Below are 18,404 nucleotides of genomic sequence, written 5' to 3' on the forward strand. Positions count from 1 at the left end.
CCCTGATGTGGGGCTGCTTAAACCTCCTGTTTTTCCAGCTGTCGAGACATACCCCTGCACGCTTTAAAGAAGGAAAACGGTGACTTGCACGCGCCTTGGTTCAAAGCAGCACCAAGGCCTCGGTGCGGTCCAGGGGCCAGGCAGCACACTCGGGGGGCACAGCAGACACAAGCAGACCCAGCAGGAACGAATTCCAGCAGGCTTGCAGAGATGCACTGGAAAACTACGACGTACCAATTCTTGGAGCTACCTGCAGAGAAAACGCACCGCCACGGGCTCTCTTGTTGGCAGCCAGCGGGTTACGCTCACACAGCAGGATGGGGACGGATAGCTATTTCAACTGCAGGTAGAGGTGCACAAGCATGGGAACACGTAACGTGTCAAGAGCAGAACCTGCAGTTTAAAAACCGAGCTACATCACAGTTGTTTCAGCACAAACAGGCCTGAAGGTACCAGCAAAAAAGCAATCCAGTGAATAAGCTGGCCATTTACAACAGGTGCTATGAAGAAATTACCCTTTCCTGCACATTTGTAGAAGCAGTGGCCATTTCGGCACGTGGGCCCTTCTCGCCTCTCTGGGGGGGCTTCGTCCAGCAGGAAGTACATGCAGGTGGTGGTTTCTTTCAAACACAAATGGTCAAGGACGCCTGATGCTTTCCCATCATCACAGATCTCCCCAAAACAGGCTGAAATCTTCAGAGGATGGACAAAGATATGGTTCTTGATCCCAAAAGTTTGGTTTTATATTTAACAAAATGACTGACATGATGACATGCATTGGGGAGAGATGATGATTGGCTCCAGCCGATCAGAGTTAATTGAAGCACAACCACAGCTCAGGCCTTAAAAATGTAATGTAAAAAGGAAGCTGCAGATGCCTAGCATTAATGTTTCAGTTGCTGAGAACATCACGCGACAAATGAAGTTCCAGTTAAAGCAGCGGTAAGACCACAAATGGATATCTTATGAGGAACTGAGACAGTACAAGTAGTTTAATCAATAAGTCAATATAGCGTAAATTGCAAATGAGATGGGAGAATAAACAATAAAAAGAAAAGATATTAAAATGTTATTTAATCATAAAAGAAAGTTACAGTATTCAGTATTTTATTACGGTGAGGATCTTTTTAGTGCAACAGAAAAAGCACCATCAGATATTTAAAGTAACAGAGTTTAAAGGGGTAAAAAAAGACCAGTTTTAAAATATTCCATGTATTTCAGTAGTTTTTCATCCTTTCCTGATGAGATATTATAATTGTGTCATGGTTTCAAAGCAAAAGATGCTGAACACCAGAATAAGACCTTCCAACTTGTCTTGCTTACGTCAGTCCTCTCTAATCCATTCTGAAGAGCGTATATTTAACCGGCAAATGGATACGGTGGGACTCCTTTCACCCCTAGCCCTGTTATCTATTAAAACAGAGAGGGAAAAAAAAAAAGATTAGTGCAATAATTCACCACTATCGGACACTTGTTTTTCTTTCACAACTAGACATGCTTTAATTTAGGAAAGGACTGTGTCCTCCAACTTGACACCCTACTATATTTTGCACACAGCAGCTCATCACAGCTAGGAACTCCAACCTGTGCTCCTTCTCTAAAGCTCCGTAATTGCAGGCCAGAGTCCATTCCCCAAAAGCCTCTCCTCAGACACTACTAAGCCTTAATTCTGCAGTTCACAATGTAACCTTCGGTATGCACACACACAGAAGAGCAGGGCTTTAAAACGAATGCCAAGGTGACAAATTTTTGAAGAGATAATTTAGTTATAACTAACTAGAAAGTAAATAAAAGCAGATCCTTTTATCTGCCACTGATTAAGACACAAAAGTATTTACACATTTTTTCCATAATAAATAGAAAACTCCAACTGTGTTGGGAGGGGGAAAAGTAGAAAGAGGTGATGGCATAGAAAATTTGCAGTATCAGTATTGTTACAGATTTTCAACCCAAAAGTATTTTCAAATCTCTAAATACATTTAACCTCCTTGTCCTGCAACAGGAACCAAAAATACGAACAATAGCTTAATATGTATAATTGATGTTCTAGCAACCACTCTTTTCCTGCTTCCCACCATTCCAACTGGTTTTCCACCTGAAAAATGCAGGAGGGAAAAAATGGCCGCCTAAAATGACAGGAAAAAGTAACATTCACCTTGAAAATCCCACCAGCCTGCGGTTGCCGCGAAAGCCACTCTTTATCCATCCCGTCACTGGCAGAAGTCACATACATTTCTGAATAATCCTTTCCTCCGAAACAGCAGGAAGTTGTCTTGTCAACAGGAAGTTTCACAGTCTGGAGTCTTTTTCCTGGAGAAAAACATGCATGCTGTTTCCTGTTCGTCTACTTATGACAAGAAATTTAAACAAATTATTGTGAATAACTGGTGTGGAGCCAGGTGTTCCACAAAAGCGGGTACCAGGGCAGGGGGCAGTCTCAGGCTGAGTTTCAGCACACTGATGAGCACCGTGACAGGGAGAAACCTGACTTCTGTAAACCATGTTGTTTACATCATTTACATAATTACATGCATCATTTGACAAGTTTCAGTTTCAGTTATCACAAACAAATCCAACCCACCCCCAATCCCAGGCTGTCCTCTAATTAAACGCTAACATCCACAGCACAGACATCTGTATCTGAGCTCATCATCTAGGCTGCCCATGCAGTCAATGGAAATGGGCTATAATTTCTCCCTAAAATAGGTCACATGAATCATGCCCTAGACCTGCTGACTTTTCTACTTTTAATTACAAAGGAAGCCTGGAGCGAGCAGACCTCGTGCAGCTCTACTGAGGCGTAACTCGTGCTACACCTCTACTGCCTGCAGTTAAGGAAGATCAATTCCTAAAAGTTTTTCCTGAAATTTCAGTAGCCTTTCAAATCAAGCTTGCATAAAATAGGGATCATGGGACATGTCTGAAGTTTACAAGAAACTAGTGTTACCATAAATAATATTATGCATTTATTATACCAACAAATAGCTACCGGCCTAATGACAGTAGTAAACAGATTGCCTCCAGCCTTAACCAGAAGGCTGTCGAGACACCTTAAAGCAGATTTTTCTAAAATTCTTCCTAATTCTGGGCAGTAAGTGCTTATAACCAGCATCCCTGCTTTATTTACCTACAGTTAAAATTTCTCTTTCTAGAAATATGCTAAAGCACATGAATTTCCCTACAAAATATGTCATTTCCCTGGCTCCTCATTTGTGTTTGTAAAGGGCTTGGTCTCCTTATAGTAACTGTTTAGTGATGTGCTGAAACAGCAGAGTAACTTTGATGTTGGGAACCCTAAAAGTTCGTGCAAAAGTGCAAAGTTCGGCCCACGTAACACCTATGAGAAGCTTTTGGTCAACTTCAGAGTGGGTCACCATTTCCCAGGAGGTGCTTATCAAAGCAAGCACCTGTCTTCCTTTTTATGGGCTCTAAAACCTTCTCCCTCACCCACCAAGCTGTGCCTTGGTCCCTTGCAGCACTGCAATGAACTGACAAAAGCACAGACCAAACGGCTCCACCTGTACCACAACACTAAGTGGGGCATAGGCATAGGCATGGACAAAAGCAGAGCCACAGTATCAAGCCATTGGTGCAGTCCTGGCACAATTTTGGTCCACCTAGTTGGGTATGCTGCTCCCCAGAGACAATCTGGGCTCTGTTTTGGTGTGGGAAGACAGCCTGGCTGGGCAAAATAAGCTACAATATGCCATATAGTGCAGGACTAAAGGACATTTGCTGATCCATTTTACGTGCTAGCATGGATGTAACCAGCACATCCAGAATACAGGACTGAGAGGGAATTGCCTTTGTTTCACCAAAACCCCTGACACAAGGGCTGGATACTTTTTAACAGTCTTTTAATCCCAAAATAAATAAAAGAAAACAGCAAGTGAGCAGTGGTGAAAGAGCCTCTTGTATGCAATAGTCAGGGAAGTTTCAGCACTCTGGGATTCCTGATGCTGTATAATATAAGCCTATTGGCCATTGTGGGTCAAAGTGTGTGGCAAAAGTAAAAATCGAAGTAAAAAAAAAAAAAAAAGATCAGTGTAATCGCATTTAGATTGTCAAGATATTATTTGCATGTCTGGTTACCTGTTACTTCCCTGAGAAGAGAAGGTTTTTCAAAATATCTAGAAAACTGGGAGAGAAGAAGTCCTGTCTGTTGCCTGGGAGTGACAAGGACCATTATGAGTCCCAAGACAACGCTTCTGCCAATGGGCTCTAGCAGCACTTTGTGGTTATCCAGTCAGCTGGCAGGGGAAGCATTACATGGCTACATGGTGGCTTATGAAATGCTCCACAGGCCACCCTAGAAATTGGCTGACACCAAGGCTTGGAGAAAATGAGTGGGGAGGGCATTCAAAGGGAGAAAACACGCACTGTAGGAGAGGCATGAGCCCCAGAGACAAGGGAAGAGACCCTGACTGTACTTGCAGAGTGGTCTCAGCAGACAGTGGCCCAGAAGATATTGTTTACAAAGCTCTAAGATGAGCAATGTCTGCCTGGAGATGCAAGAAAATCTGCACCTGGATGCTCTGAAATCCACCTGAAGTATTCATCTTGGCCTGCCAATGTGACGCCCATCTACAAGAAGGGATGGAAGGAGGACCTGGGGAACTACAGGCCTGTCACCCTGACCTCAGTGCCAAGAAAGATTATGGAGAGGTTCATCTTGAGTGAACTCAACAGGCAAGTGCAGGTCAACCAGGGGATCGGGCCCAGCCAGCATGGGTTCATGAAAGGCAGGTCCTGCTTGACCAACCTGATCTCCTTCTATGACCTGGTGACCCGCCTGGCGGATGAGGGAAAGGCTGTGGATGTCATTTACCTGGACTTTAGCAAAGCCTTTGACACCGTCTCCCACAGCATTCTCCTTGGGAAGCTGGCAGCTCATGGCTTGGACGGGTGTAGTCTTCGCTGGGTAAAAAACTGGCTGGGTGGCTGAGCCCAGAGAGTAGTGGTGAATGGAGTTAAGTCCAGTTGGCGGGCAGTCACAAGCGGTGTTCCCCAGGGCTCTGTTTTGGGGCCAGCCTTGTTTAATATCTTTATCAATGATCTGGATGAGGGGATTGAGTGCACCCTCAGTAAGTTTGCAGATGACACCAAGTTGGGTGGGAGTGTCGATCTGCTGGAGGGTAGGATGGCCCTGCAGAGGGACCTGGACAGACTGGATCGATGGGCCGAGGCCAACTGTATGAGGTTCAACAAGGCCAAGTGCCAGGACCTGCACTTGGGTCACAACAACCCCATGCAACGCTACAGGCTTGGGGAAGAGTGGCTGGAAAGCTGCCTGGGGGTGCTGGTTGACAGCCAGCTGAACATGAGCCAGCAGTGTGCCCAGGTGGCCAAGAAGGCCAACAGCATCCTGGCTTGTATCAGGAATAGTGTGGCCAGCAGGAGCAGGGAGGTGATTGTGCCCCTGTACTCAGCGCTGGTGAGGCCGCACCTGGAATACTGTGTCCAGTTTTGGGCCCCTCACTACAAGAAAGACATTGAGGTGCTGGAGCGTGTCCAGAGAAGGGCAACAAAGCTGGTGAAGGGTCTGGAGCACAGGCCTTATGAGGAGCGGCTGAGGGAACTGGGGTTGTTTAGTCTGGAGAAGAGGAGGCTGAGGGGAGACCTTATCGCTCTCTACAACTACCTGAAAGGAGGTTGTAGTGAGGTGGGTGTTGGGCTCTTCTCCCAAGTAGTTAGCGATAGGACAAGAGGAAATGGGCTCAAGCTGCGCCAGGGGAGGTTTAGGTTGGATATTAGGAAAAATTTCTTCATGGAAAGGGTAGTCAAGCATTGGAACAGGCTGCCCAGAGAGGTGGTGGAGCCACCATCCCTGGAAGCATTCAAAAAACGGGTAGACGTGGCACTTTGGGACATGGTTTAGTATAGTCTACCCTTGACTGGTTTAGTGTGGACTTGGCAGTGTTAGGTTAATGGTTGGACTGGATGATCTTAAAGGTCTTTTCCAACCTAAACGATTCTATGATCTATGCTTGGTATCTGTAGAAGAGAGAAACTTAGCAAATCTTTTAGACCCTGTACAATCAAAGGATATAAAATACATTCATTAGGAAGAACTGGAAAATATTTAATTCCTAATTAAAAGACATGATTGCATAAAACTAGCAGGTCACTAAGTGACCGGAAGGTAAAACGAGACTTGGCAACGTGCAAGTTAGACATCCCTTTCGAGCCCTTTCCAAACCCAGTGGGATCAGTCATCACAGCCTTTCCCTGTAGCACATCCTGAATCTAAAGGCAGCAGCCACCTAGGCTAAAGAAGCCTAGACCTGAAAAGCCGCTTCACCCTGAATCTCAAAACCTTCCCTTAGAAAAGATGCCAAACAAACAAGTTTCCTCGTCCATTCCCCTAAAAACATAGTCCAAGCTTTGCCATCAGTGAAACCTGAAAATCCCTCACGTGCTTTAGATGAGCTCTTTATCAGTGGATGTATCTGCAACTGGCTGACAGTCAGCCAAGCCACACTTAACAGCTATTGTGCGTTAAAAGAGAGGCTTTCATGGAGTTCTCCTCAAACCTGTCTGGGTTATCTCCCTAACTAGTTACAATTAACTCAGAATTCAGCAAATTGCAGATTTTAGATATTACTTTAAAATGATAGCCCAGAGAGGGCAGATAAGCATGAGATAGCCACAAAGATATTTTTGACACGGACACTTAACCTGTGAAATGTCCTGCTACTGTTTGCTGCAGGTGCTGGGAGTTTTACATGGGCCAGGGAGACAGAACAAATTCACAGAAACTTGAAAATCCACCGGCAGTTACCGATACATCAAAATCGCATCCAGCTCTGAAAGACCCTGAGCTGAGTATAGTTGAAAGCTGAGAATGCATTAGGGATATGCACTCTGCTTTCCCTATTCTTACAGTCTCCCTATGCATCTGCTTATGGGCACTATTTCCAGTAGCCTTCCCTTAAGAAAACACCTCCAAAAGGGAAGAGGAAAGGGAAAACAAGTGAACAAAGGAAGGTGAAGGCCAGGGAGGAAAAGGTAGAAACAGTGAACCAGAGAGGAAAAATGGTAGAGTCCACTGCTCCAGGAGGGTATTCAAAGGGCTGACGGAGGTCACCAAGGAGTGCTCTGCCCACCAAAGGGGGAGGATGTGGGACCAGAAACAGCTCCCAGAGCTGCTGGGATCTCCCAGCTGCAGCTTCCTCCTCCTAAGATTGGGGCGCAGACTCCACAGGACAGGAGGAAGTCCTGCAGGTTGGCAAGACCGTGGATGGGTACAAATCAAAAGGTGAGGGGAAAAGCACAGCCTGAGCCTCAAGTAAGAGGTTCCAGCGGAGTCAGAAAAGAGGCTGCAGCCTGACCTGCCTGGTGCACGCATGTGCCAGGGTCTGCTGTGCGCTGCAGAGAAGGCATGCGTCAAGGGACACTGGCATCCCCGAATCTGCAGCCCCACAAAACCCCAAGATTTCCGTTAGGGCTGGACCTGGGTTCAAGAGACCCCAGATGCAACCCAGTGCAGTTGCTCCTATGCTGTATTATGCAAACCTGTGCTGTCTGGGATCTGTCAAAATCACGCTCGTGTTCTCACCCACTGGCCCCTTGCAGACAGGGGGTTCAGTTCAGTCTCTCTGAAGTGGGTCACAAGTGGTTTTTATCCAGCCTAAACCATGCCTGGCAGATGACCAAAGTCCAAATGAGAGTAGGAATGAATGACAGGCTCAGACAATGGGCACACCCAAGACGTTACTGTGGGAATGATAAAATGTTGTGGAATTCATTAAATATTTCTTATTATTTCAATTGCAAAATTTATTGTATAAGTAGTTTTCAACAATAAAAAAAATGTTGCTGGCATCAGTGTCATGTGGGACTTGTATTAACCTCAGTAGGCTGCCCAAAATAATACACTACGCTGAAGAAACAAGACAAAAAAATGGCTTAAGTCATCTTTGCCTTTTCATGGCTTATTCATTTCCTTCCACATCATTTATCAATACGGTATACGCTGATCTTAAGTTTGGAGGATGCAAGAGGATGCTAACCCAAACAATTCGCAAGTATAATGGCAATCCCCTCAGCAACTTTACCTTTTCCAACACAACAGAGGCTGGAAACAAAGAAGACTTATTTACAAAGCCAACTTTTGAGAGCAGGGATGTATAATTGCTTTAAAAAAAAGTAATGTTTTAAAAAGAGCAGATACACCATTTCTGTGAAGGGAAAAAACACACCTCTCATTCTTTGCTTTTGTTTCTTTTTTTTTTCTTAAAACCACAGAATTCCAGTCCTCCCTTTGCAAGGACTTACCTGTCTCAGGGTCAAGACGAATCACTCTCCCACCATCGTAACAAGCTACCCAGAGTTTGCCTTCTGTATCAATGCACATCCCATCAGGAATCTTTTCCTCTTTTTCTAGTCTGTATATACTTCTACGGTTGCCTGCCAGGTAGAAACACAACAAAACTAAGTGAGATACTTGTTAAAATTTTTACCAGTCACAGTCCAGCAGAGTTATTCATACTATTATTTTCAAAAGCTGTGCTGAAGTCCCGAGTTCTTTGGTATGAAAGAAATAGATCGCGTCCACTGCCCTGCTTGTTTCCCCAAGACAGCTGTTTCTCAGCGTGAAAGCCTGTAGATCAGTTTCTATCCATTAAAACTATAATCCTTTTTTCTGGTGTTGTTTTCCAGTGAACCGCTCATGCTCCCTACTCACAATATTAAATGAATAACTGAATAAATTGTTACATATATTCAGAAAATTAATTACATGTTCTAAAAGCAGTTTGGATCATTTCAAGTATGGGTTGCTTCCAGTCAGAGAACTGGAGACTTTTCAAACAGATTGCTGGAACGTGCCAATAATCACTGTTCCAACACAAAACTGACCTTCAGATATATAAACTGAGAGTTTATATAAACACAGAGTTAGGAAAAGCATCAACTTCAAAGGCATACTGTCAACCTAAAACCAAACAACTCTATGTGAACTTTTATCCTCTGTTATTAAAGAAAATTAAAACCAACTTTCCAACATTGTTTATTTTATGCTCTGACAACTTCAACGTTTCTCATATGTAGCAATATTTTTAATGAGTTTCCTTTGTGCTCCTGAGGATTGCTGGATTGCCCACAGAAAGACAGCAAGTGAGCATGGGTGAGAGGAGAAACACCCTGTTTCCTAAAGAAAAAATCAATTGTGAGCCATAGCAGAGAGACATCGGGACAAGATGCTACACCTAAAAAGACTTTAAATTCACAGTTTTAAAACTAAATATCAAATTGACTGGGTTCTTTTAAAGCAAAATACTGCAGTCCATGTACTCAAAAGCAAATTATTAGTCCAAGTCACTGGAATTGTTCTTTTGCCCAAGCTTATAGAAGCCCTTAAGGGGTTCTGTTATTTTAAATAAATGAAGGAAGAAGAGTTTTGAGTTACTGCTTTCCAGTTGTTGTGTCGCTCTGTCTGCACAACCTTCACCTAAGAACTTATATTTTAAAAAACAAAACAAGGTGAAAAAAAATCTAGAGAAGCTAGCAAAGGTTTTGCACAAGACTACAAGCTTTTCTGTTACTTTGCCTATGCCGTCAGGAATAAGAAACATGCAGCAACAGAAATCTAGCCATACAAGAAACACTTTGCCTTTTTTACACAAGAAGATCAGATATGCATTGTGTTTAGTAGCAGTCGTCCAGATTACTACTCAAACTCCACCACGCAATTTAAATACTTCATAACATCACCAACAGTCTCTGACTAGTTTGAGCTAGGAGCCTATGCAGGCGCAGATGAATATTAATACGGCTTCTGTTGTTTTGTTCTAAAGTGGTTTCTGAAGAAGCGCTCCCAAAGCTCTGATCATCTCGCATAATAACCAGAGGGGAAACACACATCACAATCTTTAGGCACAAATGATTATTTTAGAATACAACAATTCATACCAATTTTTCCAGTTTGGAGGTCATAATCAAACGCATCCACTGAGTAGGACAAGCTATCAATGTAAAAGAAGGTTTTGTGATCCAGTGACCAGTCCAGCCCATTAGAAATGTCCACCTGATCAAAGTGCTTCACTACTGAGAGGTCGGGGAAGAGCGTATACAGAGAGCCCTGGTGTCTTTCCAGCACGGCAGGTTGAATCTCCTCAGCCATCGTACCTGTGCAGAGACAAAGGAGAGAAAGCAGGTTCAGAGTGAACAGGCTCTCATCCAGGTTTGGTGGCAGCCCCTCGCTGTGACGATGACCACATTGCCAACGTAGAAGGGAGCAGTGTGGGGGCTTCAGAAATTCTGAGTTAAAAGCAAAAGAGAACAGTAGATTTCGAAAGTGCTTGCTTTTAGCAGAAAATGACAAAACACAACCTTTGGGGTTTTTGTTGAACTGTAGCAGAAATGGTGTGCAGCATGATTTCTGCTAAATGTTTTATTCAGTCATTCAAATATTAAGAAAGGTCTGGTCAGCATTGGTCTGGTCAGCATTTAGCTTCCCACAAATCTTAGTGTCTTGTATAGCAGAGAGACTGGAAAAAAAATTCCTCCTCCCCCAGAACGAGTCTTACTAAAGCCTTTTCAAAAACAAATCTCATCATTGTGGCTCGAAGTTGGCAGCCGAGACTGGCTCTTGAGAGTCTGGGTAAAAGCAAGTTAAGGTAAGCCTGGGGACCCAACTACAGGGCAGATGCACAGAATGGTGTTTTAAAAACAAGGAGGACAGGATCACAGGATGGCTGAGGCTGGAGGGCGCTTCTGGAGATCACCTGGGCCCACTCCCTCCTCAGACCAGGGTCAGCCACCGCAGGTTGCTCAGGGCAGCGCTGTGTCTTGAGTATCTCCATGGATGGAGACTCCACAACCTCTCTGGACAATCTGTTCCACTGTTTGGTGATCCTCAGTAAAAGAGCTTTCTTACATTTAAACAGAATTTCCTGAATCTCAGTTTGTGCCCATTGCCTCTGGTCCTGTCACTGGGCACAGCTGAGCAGAGCCTGGCTCCCTCTTCTTTACTCCCCCCGCATCAGGTGTTTCTACACATGGATAAGATCCCCCTGAGCCTTCTCTTCTCCAGGCTGAACAGTCACATAGGTTTTAGCAATACTATCTATAAATTCTGATTTATGAAGAACAAACCCCACAATACCATAAATTTCTCACTGGAAAAGTCTTTTCGATTGGTACTCTGCCAGTATTCAAAACAAGCATGCCAACAGAGAGGAGGCAAGGCCAGTGTCTTAAACTAGGCAGGCTCTGAATAGTGGGCCTCCTTTTAAAGAAACAGTCCTGATTAGACGTTGTCCAGCTGATGCAAATGGATTTGTAAATGGGATTAAACTCTGCTTGAAGACAACAACAAAAAAATCCCCACCATTTAACTATGAACAAACACTGCTGCATCTACAACTGATCACTGCATCTAGGACAAGAAGAAATGGCCTCAAGTTGTGTCAGGGAAGGTTTAGATTAGATATTAGGAAAAATTTCTTTACTGAACGAGTCATCAAGCATTGGAACAGGCTGCCTGGAGAGGTGGTGGAGCCACCATCCCTGGAGGCATTCAAAAAACGTGCAGACGTGGCACTTTGGGACATGGTTTAGTGGGCATGGTGGTGTTGGGTTGATGGTTGGACTGATGATCTTAGAGGTTTCTTTCCAACCTTAATGATTCCTAGTTTTACTTTCATTAAAAAATAATCCAGGCACCAAGCCAGGAAACATGAAATTATTACTCCACCCTTAATTGGTTTAGTGGTGGACTTGGTAATGTTAGGTTAATGGTTGGACTGGATGATCTTAAAGGTCTTTTCCAACGTAAATGATTCTATGATTCTATCTTGTCACCAAAACCTAACGGAGCAGCAGAAGGAAGGAACCGCCTGCAGCATACCTGCAAAATACCTCCCTGCAGGATCCACTTTCCCATCGTTGAATCGGTTGTTTGGTTTATCCTTGTCCACGTGAGTAATGGTGGTTACCAACTGCTCTTTCCATTTCAAAGCAGCAAACCTGGTTCCCAGGGTGATGACATAATCCCCAGATTTCCGGAGAGCCACAGAGCTCACAGGAGCATCTAGAAACAGGGTGAAATGGAAAAGAGGTATGCGCTATGGAGAGACATTTCTTTTCTGCCCACTTTAGACATGCAAGCAGTCACACCGAACTCAGTGAGACCACAGGCAAGAGAAACAACCTACTTTTATACCAACAAAACTGATGTTTAAATACATAGAAATAGATTCTTTCACACGAAGAGGGCACACTTAATGCATACAGAAAGTTGCTGCAAAGAGAATTACCAGTTTGGGACGTATAAACTCAGGGAAGTTGAGTATTACCACAGCTCCCAGGAGCGATAATCGTTACCAGCGCCTAGTTCTGCTAGGTGCTTTAAAAAATAAAACATAAAAAGGGGCACAGATACAGGCATGTATGCTTTTTACCATGGGTTACTGTGTGGGTTCCCCCCTCTCCAAGAGAAAAATCAATTGCCACAAGAGCTCTGGAGCAACTGTGTTTGTTTAGCACAGCTCCTGGGTAAATCAGCCCTGCATGACCATTCGGTCGTAACTCATGGAGACAGAGAGTATCTCTGCACTGGGACAGGTCACGCTGGGCAGTAGAGCCACCCCTCTGCACCACAGTCTGCCATGCAGTTCAGACATGCCGCCAGCAGCACCAAAAACACACTGAGGAGTGGCAGAGCTTTCCAAGAGTTAAAGCAAACCAGAAAATTAGTAAATGCTCCATAGTTAGTTTATGCTCGTTTGAGCTATTATGAAGTAAAACCTCAATTGCAGGTTTTTATAAAGGAATTAGCAAAAAAACCCCAGGGAAATCAGTGTGAAGATAACGTTTCTGTAAAAGCCTACAATCAGATGCAATATAAGGAATAGTAATTTTAAACAGGGCAATAAAGTCTGGGATAATATTTAATATGCATGGGACTAATCGCCAACTTCTTAATTTAAAAATAAAACATTTCTTGTATTTATAGCTTTGCAGAGGTATAATTAGGTAATATTTTCACAAACATTAATAACCGCCACCGCTGTTGCCAAGAGGAGCTGCTCCTTTCTGGCTGCTTGCGCTTGGCTTGGGGCACCCCTTCCCGTTGCAGCCCCTGCAGCGGTACCACCATGCTAGAAATCCAAATGCCGTTTGCCCCCAACGCCTGAGATGCACTGCTGACTGCAAGTTCAGCTCGAGCAACTCCTTCACCTAGAGGCATGCAACCACACTGCTGAGGCTGCTGGTGGTCTGGGCTCATCTACACTGGGCGAGTGGGTGCCGCTTCTCCTTCCCGTGCCAGCACAGAGAGATCGGCAGAGCCCCCTCAGCCATGCGTGGCATCCACCCAAGGAAGTGATTTTGCTGCTCTCCCGATTGCTGGTAACCATGCCAATAGAAGCGCTTTTCTGCCTGCAAGGGCAGCAGGGGCTTTGCTGGCAGAGCATGGGAATGCAACTCTCCGCTGCCTCTCCCAGCAAAACACCTGGGGCCATGGCCCACAGGAGCCCTTCCACCCGGGCAGCCCCCAGGGCCTCCCTCCCACCCTGGGGGGAGCGGCTCCCAAGCACAGCAGCCTGTGTACCCCCGCCTGCCTGTCCGCAGAGGTGTCGGTCCCCTGGGTGCCCCTACAGCCACAAGAATGGCCCCATAGCTTCCCGACAAAGCGCCGCAGGGGAAAGGGGTGTATCAGGTTAGCAAGATGGACACGGCCACCCTACCGTTCACCGCACAAATACAGCGCAGGCTGTGTTAGCCCTTGCACCCGGCTCAGTCCGCAGCCACCCCAGAGGGCTTTGTTAAGCAGCATCCACAGGAATTGGCTTATTTGCAACACCATTTTATGCCAAACAGAAAACTGACCATAAGGTCTCCCCACCGGGCATGGTTATGTATGCAGTGATGTTTTCCCTGTGGAGTTGAAAAGGGCATTTGAAGTTGTTGCTAAGTGTAGAGTTGATGTAATTCTCTATAAGCTTCAGTAATGAGTAATTTCTCTCGCTGTTTCCACTTTGGACATCAAGCCACTATTTTAATTACATGGCACTCTTTGGGTGTTTGGGTTTTTTTTGGTCTTGTAATCATGGTATTCCCAAAGGCTCAGCTATTAATTACAACTGTTTTATTAGCAAACAGAGGAAAGAGAAAGAAGTTTAAAAAAAAAAAAAAAAAGTAGCTACTTCAGCTACTATTTCTTTGACATCTCCAGAGAGATAAAAGATTACATCTTGAAGAGTAGGTGTGAGTTGGGGGGGAGGCAGGGAGAAGCATGGTCCCTCACCTAAGGTGAGAGGAAATAAGTTTCAGAAGCAATGTTTCCAAAATTAGTATCAGACCTTCTCTCATTGTAAAACTGGTAACTACAGTAATTTGAAGGGCAGACAAGCCCAGATAAATTTATTGCAAATAACATGAACAGCTTATAGGTGGGCAAAAGCAAGTGATTTTCACCAAGTGTTACTGAACATGGGAAAGTAATAAATCTGAGTACTTAAACCATTGAAGGAGCTGTCTTCAGACAGACAAATATTTACATTATCACATCCAAAAGTAAATCTGCAACTCTTTTCTTTATGAGAGCACAATCTCTTCCTTTCTGGAATAAATACTTAAACTATTGAGACTCTAGCTGGTGATACTGTTACCCTAAAAAAAAAAAAAATCATCTTTTTAAATCATTATGGCAAATTTTCTTCCAATAAAGAAGATGTTACGGGCATTGCTCATTCAAATCAGTAACTAAACTCCCACAGATATCAACAGCAGAACTCTAACTCTGGGACAAAGAGGGAGCAAAAGAGCATGAGTTGTGAACTTACAGGGAAGAGAAGCAGATAAAACACAACCCAATAGCACAAAATTGTAAGAACAGTCCTCAGGTCTAAGTCTGGCCAGTAGATAGCATCTGTGCACAGCACAAGCCCCAGTGTCCTCCTTGGCCTAGCAAAGTCAGGTTTTAGGGAAAGGTCTCCAGAAGACGAGCACCATGCAGCTGTTGAGGGATGCAGCCGCATCACCTACGGGAGTCCTGCCCGTGTTTGGCAGGGACGCAGTATGAAGTCAGAATGCACAACTCTGGCGTTCAGCAGAGCGTTTTTCGAGCCGTTCCTTACCCACAGAGATGGCCTGCACTTGCTGGGTGACCGAGCTCCAGCGGCACACCTTCCTACCCGTGATGTCCACGCAGACGAGCGCGCTTTCCTTCTCGTCCCAGACGGGCGACTCCCCGATCCTGTAGCCCTCCTTGGCAACACACTCGATCTTAATGGATGACATCCCTGCGGGGAAAAGCACGCTGGTTTTACGTACGTCTCGCCAAGAAGAAGCGCGTATAGGATCAACGCCCGGGTCTGAAGGCTGCCAAGTCTGCGTCGGTGCCTGCGGCCGGTTCGGAGCCGCATTTTCAATCTAGAGAGGGGTTTTACCTGCACAGAGCGACGGAGTTCACCTGCGCTGCTTGCACTGACCACCTGCTTCGTGCCAGTTAATGCCTCTCACACCTCCCACCAAGCGTGGGTGTGGGGGTGTGTGTGTGGGGGTGTGGGGGGGGAGGGGGGTGGGGGTGTGCGTGTGTGTGGGGGGGTGTGCGTGTGTGTGGGTGTCCCCGCCGCCCAAGCCCGGCCTGCCATCACGTTAAAATAAAATAAAAAAAAAAAAAAGGGGGGGGGGGGGAAGGGAGGGAGAAAAAAAAAAAAAAAAATAATAAAAATAACAAATAACAAATAAAAATAATAAAAATAAAAATATTAAAAAGTAAAAATAATAAAAGAAAGGAAAAAATCCGTGCGGGGGTGCGGACGGGCGCCAGGGCGGGGGGAAGGCCCGGCGGCGGGGGCCCGGCCCCGCAGGCCCGGCTGCTCAGGCGCACCTCCCGCGGCGGCGGCGGCTTTGCTGCCGTGCGTGGGACGTTCTCATTGAAATGCATATAAAGAGAAAAGAGTAATAGTAATAATAATGAAAAAGCCACCGCACAGACACACGCCCCCCGCCCGCCCTACCTGCTTCCAGCAGCGCAGCCAGAGGGCCCGGCCCGCCGCCGCCGCTCTTATAGCGGGGAGGGGAGAGGGGAGGCGGCCACCAGGCTCTGCCGGAGGGGCCGCCGGCGGCCGGGCCTTGGGTGCCCCCGCCGGGGGAGGGCGGCAGCGGCTGGGGCAGGCCTCCCTCCCCGCCCGGGCAGGCTCCCCTCCCCGCCCGGGCCCCTCCTGCCCCGCAGGTGGGGCGGCCATCTCCCCCCCCCCCCCCCCCCCGGGCGAGGCCGGGCCGCCGGGATCGCCTCCGCGGCGCGCTGTGAGGCCAGCGCCGGTAGCGGACAGCGGTCGGTCGGGCTGGGGGGGGTCGGCTCCCCCCTCCAAGAGCTGCAGGGAGGAAGAAGAGGGAGACGGGATTTCCCTCCGCGGTGGCCAAGTTTCTCCGCTCCCTGGAGAGGTTGGCTTCCATAAGGCCTGGGTTCTGCGCGCCTTCTCCGCGCTGGGGTGTAGGCATCCACGGGCCTTCACCCTGACTTCCAGCACCAGGGATCTTCTCCTCCACAGCTCCCGCAGCGTTTCCCTCCTCATCCAGAAACGCATGGCCTTCAGCATGCCATGCCCTCCATCGCTCCCTTTGCCTCAGAAGTTTCCACGGGCGGCGAGGCAAATGGCCAGCATCAAAATTTCCCTGCGCGGGTCTCCGTTGCGCCTGCCTGGCTCCTCGCTACGGCCGCTGTGGCTCCCAGGCCTCAGGCCTTAAACGCCAGCTCTCCTCTCCGGCATCCCATGACAAACTGCCTTTTGACTTGGATTCAGTCATCCCGGTAGGGAGCCGTGATATAAAGATTACGTCGGTCTCGCTGCTCAGCGTCTCGCGCGTCCTCTCCTGACAACTCGGGGTGCACCAGGTAGGCGCAGGCCGCCGTGTCCCCACGAACCTGTGTTAATGGGGTTGCTCCAAAACCGGCCTGTCCCCCCGCCAGGCTCCTGTTTCCCGCTGGCACTTGTAGCAGCCCCTTTATTCAAAGGGCACGGCCCAGCGCTGCACACCGGTGATCGCACAGCACCCACCGGGCTCTTTCACCGGGCAGCCCCCTCGCAGCTCCTGCTACAGGTTTTATCTGCTCCTTTCTCATACGCCTTCCTCTTGGCAATTATCTCCGGTCAAGCATTTTTACTGGGTTACCTTTATTCATGCAGCACGTGCTCACACCCCAGACTTCATTTGGTCACTTTTCTTTTTTCTTTTAGTGGTATATTTGGAAAGTTCATGGGCTACATGTCCTTACCAACACGTGTGTCGTGCAGGCTTCCCTCAATGGACTACTAATGACGTATATATTAACTTATTGTCATCTTACCGGCGCAGTTAGGCTTTTATTTTACAGGCTTGCATAGCATTAGTTCAGTGCTTAGCATTGAATTTTCTCTTTCTGCCCCTACAGTGATGTCGTACAACAAACAGCAGGATTTCATCTCAGACCCGAGACAAGTGACTTATTACTGACTGCCAACATAGAAAACAAACATCCAGAAAAAAAAGTGCCACAGCTCTCTTTCTTTCATACATTTTACAACAAGGAAAGAAGATCTAGGGGGTTAAAAAAAATGAATGCATGCAAAGAATTCATTAAGTAAGTACAGTGAAGTGCAATTATCGCTTTTTCAAAGTTCAGCCACGTTTGCTGCTCTGCTGTTGTCCTTGCACACTACAAGGCTGTTTGGGATACATGGCCAACGCAACGGCTTACTGAATTCAGCAGCAGGAGATACTTGCACACTGAACCCACCTGGCCAGTCTCTCTGCTCCTTGCTGACTTAGGCATTTGCCATCATGGTTTGGAGGCATCAAAACAAGCTGTGTGTTGGCACACACCTTCGGAGAAAATTAACAGCTTCTGCCAGCGCTGGGTTACAACACAAACTCTGGTCGCCTTCCGAAGTGCCAAATATTTTGAACTTGGATCTCTAGTTACACGGAACAGTACTCCTGCTTTTGTCTTTTCTGTAATGGTTAATCCAGGCCTGCTGAAAGGTAGAGTAGGGAGGAATTCATGGGGGGTGGGGGGTGGGGGTACCTTCACAGAGAGCATCAGCCAGTACAAGTTCACCATGGGAGAGAAGAGCACAGAAGAGATGGCTGCCAAAGGTGGTGCTGCCATGTGGCTTTCCTGCCGGGAACTTCCCACTGTTGCATCGCAGCCACAGTGTCTCCTCTGTGGCCTCCAAATCTGAGCGATAGGGAGCACACACAGCACCTCCGTGGCTTCCAAAGGAAGTGGCTGGTGGCTCAGCATTTATTCCATGTAGTAGGGCACATTGTACGCTTACTCCTCCAGCTTTGCAGGGAGCAGGGGAAGGGGAATCTTATTATCACAGCCATGAAGAGCATAAGGAGTAGATCTGTGACGTGGGAGGTCCTGTAAGGTGAAGTCACAGCCCTCACCCAGCCTGCAGGTTCCCTGG

At 46.7% G+C, this 18,404-nt stretch overlaps 1 protein-coding gene across 2 annotated transcripts; it reads right to left on the bottom strand.

Moving 5' to 3' along the window:
* Positions 1-1,359: 1,359 nt before the first annotated feature.
* On the bottom strand, positions 1,360-15,246 carry LOC104034536 (regucalcin). 2 transcript variants are annotated; one of them, XM_075718422.1, is made up of 6 exons: positions 15,084-15,246; positions 11,852-12,034; positions 9,913-10,128; positions 8,278-8,409; positions 2,156-2,310; positions 1,360-1,410 (listed from the first exon to the last, which is right to left on the bottom strand). In XM_075718422.1, the coding sequence occupies exons 1-6, from the start codon at positions 15,244-15,246 to the stop codon at positions 1,360-1,362; spliced, it is 900 nt and encodes a 299-aa protein (XP_075574537.1). The 2 variants fall into 2 exon arrangements, with proteins under 2 accessions (XP_075574537.1, XP_075574545.1); XM_075718430.1 differs by lacking the exon at positions 9,913-10,128.
* Positions 15,247-18,404: the final 3,158 nt, after the last annotated feature.

This window comes from Pelecanus crispus, chromosome 1 (assembly GCF_030463565.1).
Source record: "Pelecanus crispus isolate bPelCri1 chromosome 1, bPelCri1.pri, whole genome shotgun sequence".
Lineage (NCBI taxonomy): Eukaryota > Metazoa > Chordata > Aves > Pelecaniformes > Pelecanidae > Pelecanus > Pelecanus crispus.

Excerpts from the sequence above, each read along its gene's own strand:
- LOC104034536 (XM_075718422.1), bottom strand. The coding sequence starts at position 15,246 with ATGTCATCCATTAAGATCGAGTGTGTTGCCAAGGAGGGCTACAGGATC. Across the intron at positions 12,035-15,083 it reads AGTGCAGGCCATCTCTGTGG|ATGCTCCTGTGAGCTCTGTG; the intron begins GTAAGGAACGGC and ends CCCTGTTTCTAG. Across the intron at positions 1,411-2,155 it reads AGGCTGGTGGGATTTTCAAG|ATAACAGGGCTAGGGGTGAA; the intron begins GTGAATGTTACT and ends CTGTTTTAATAG.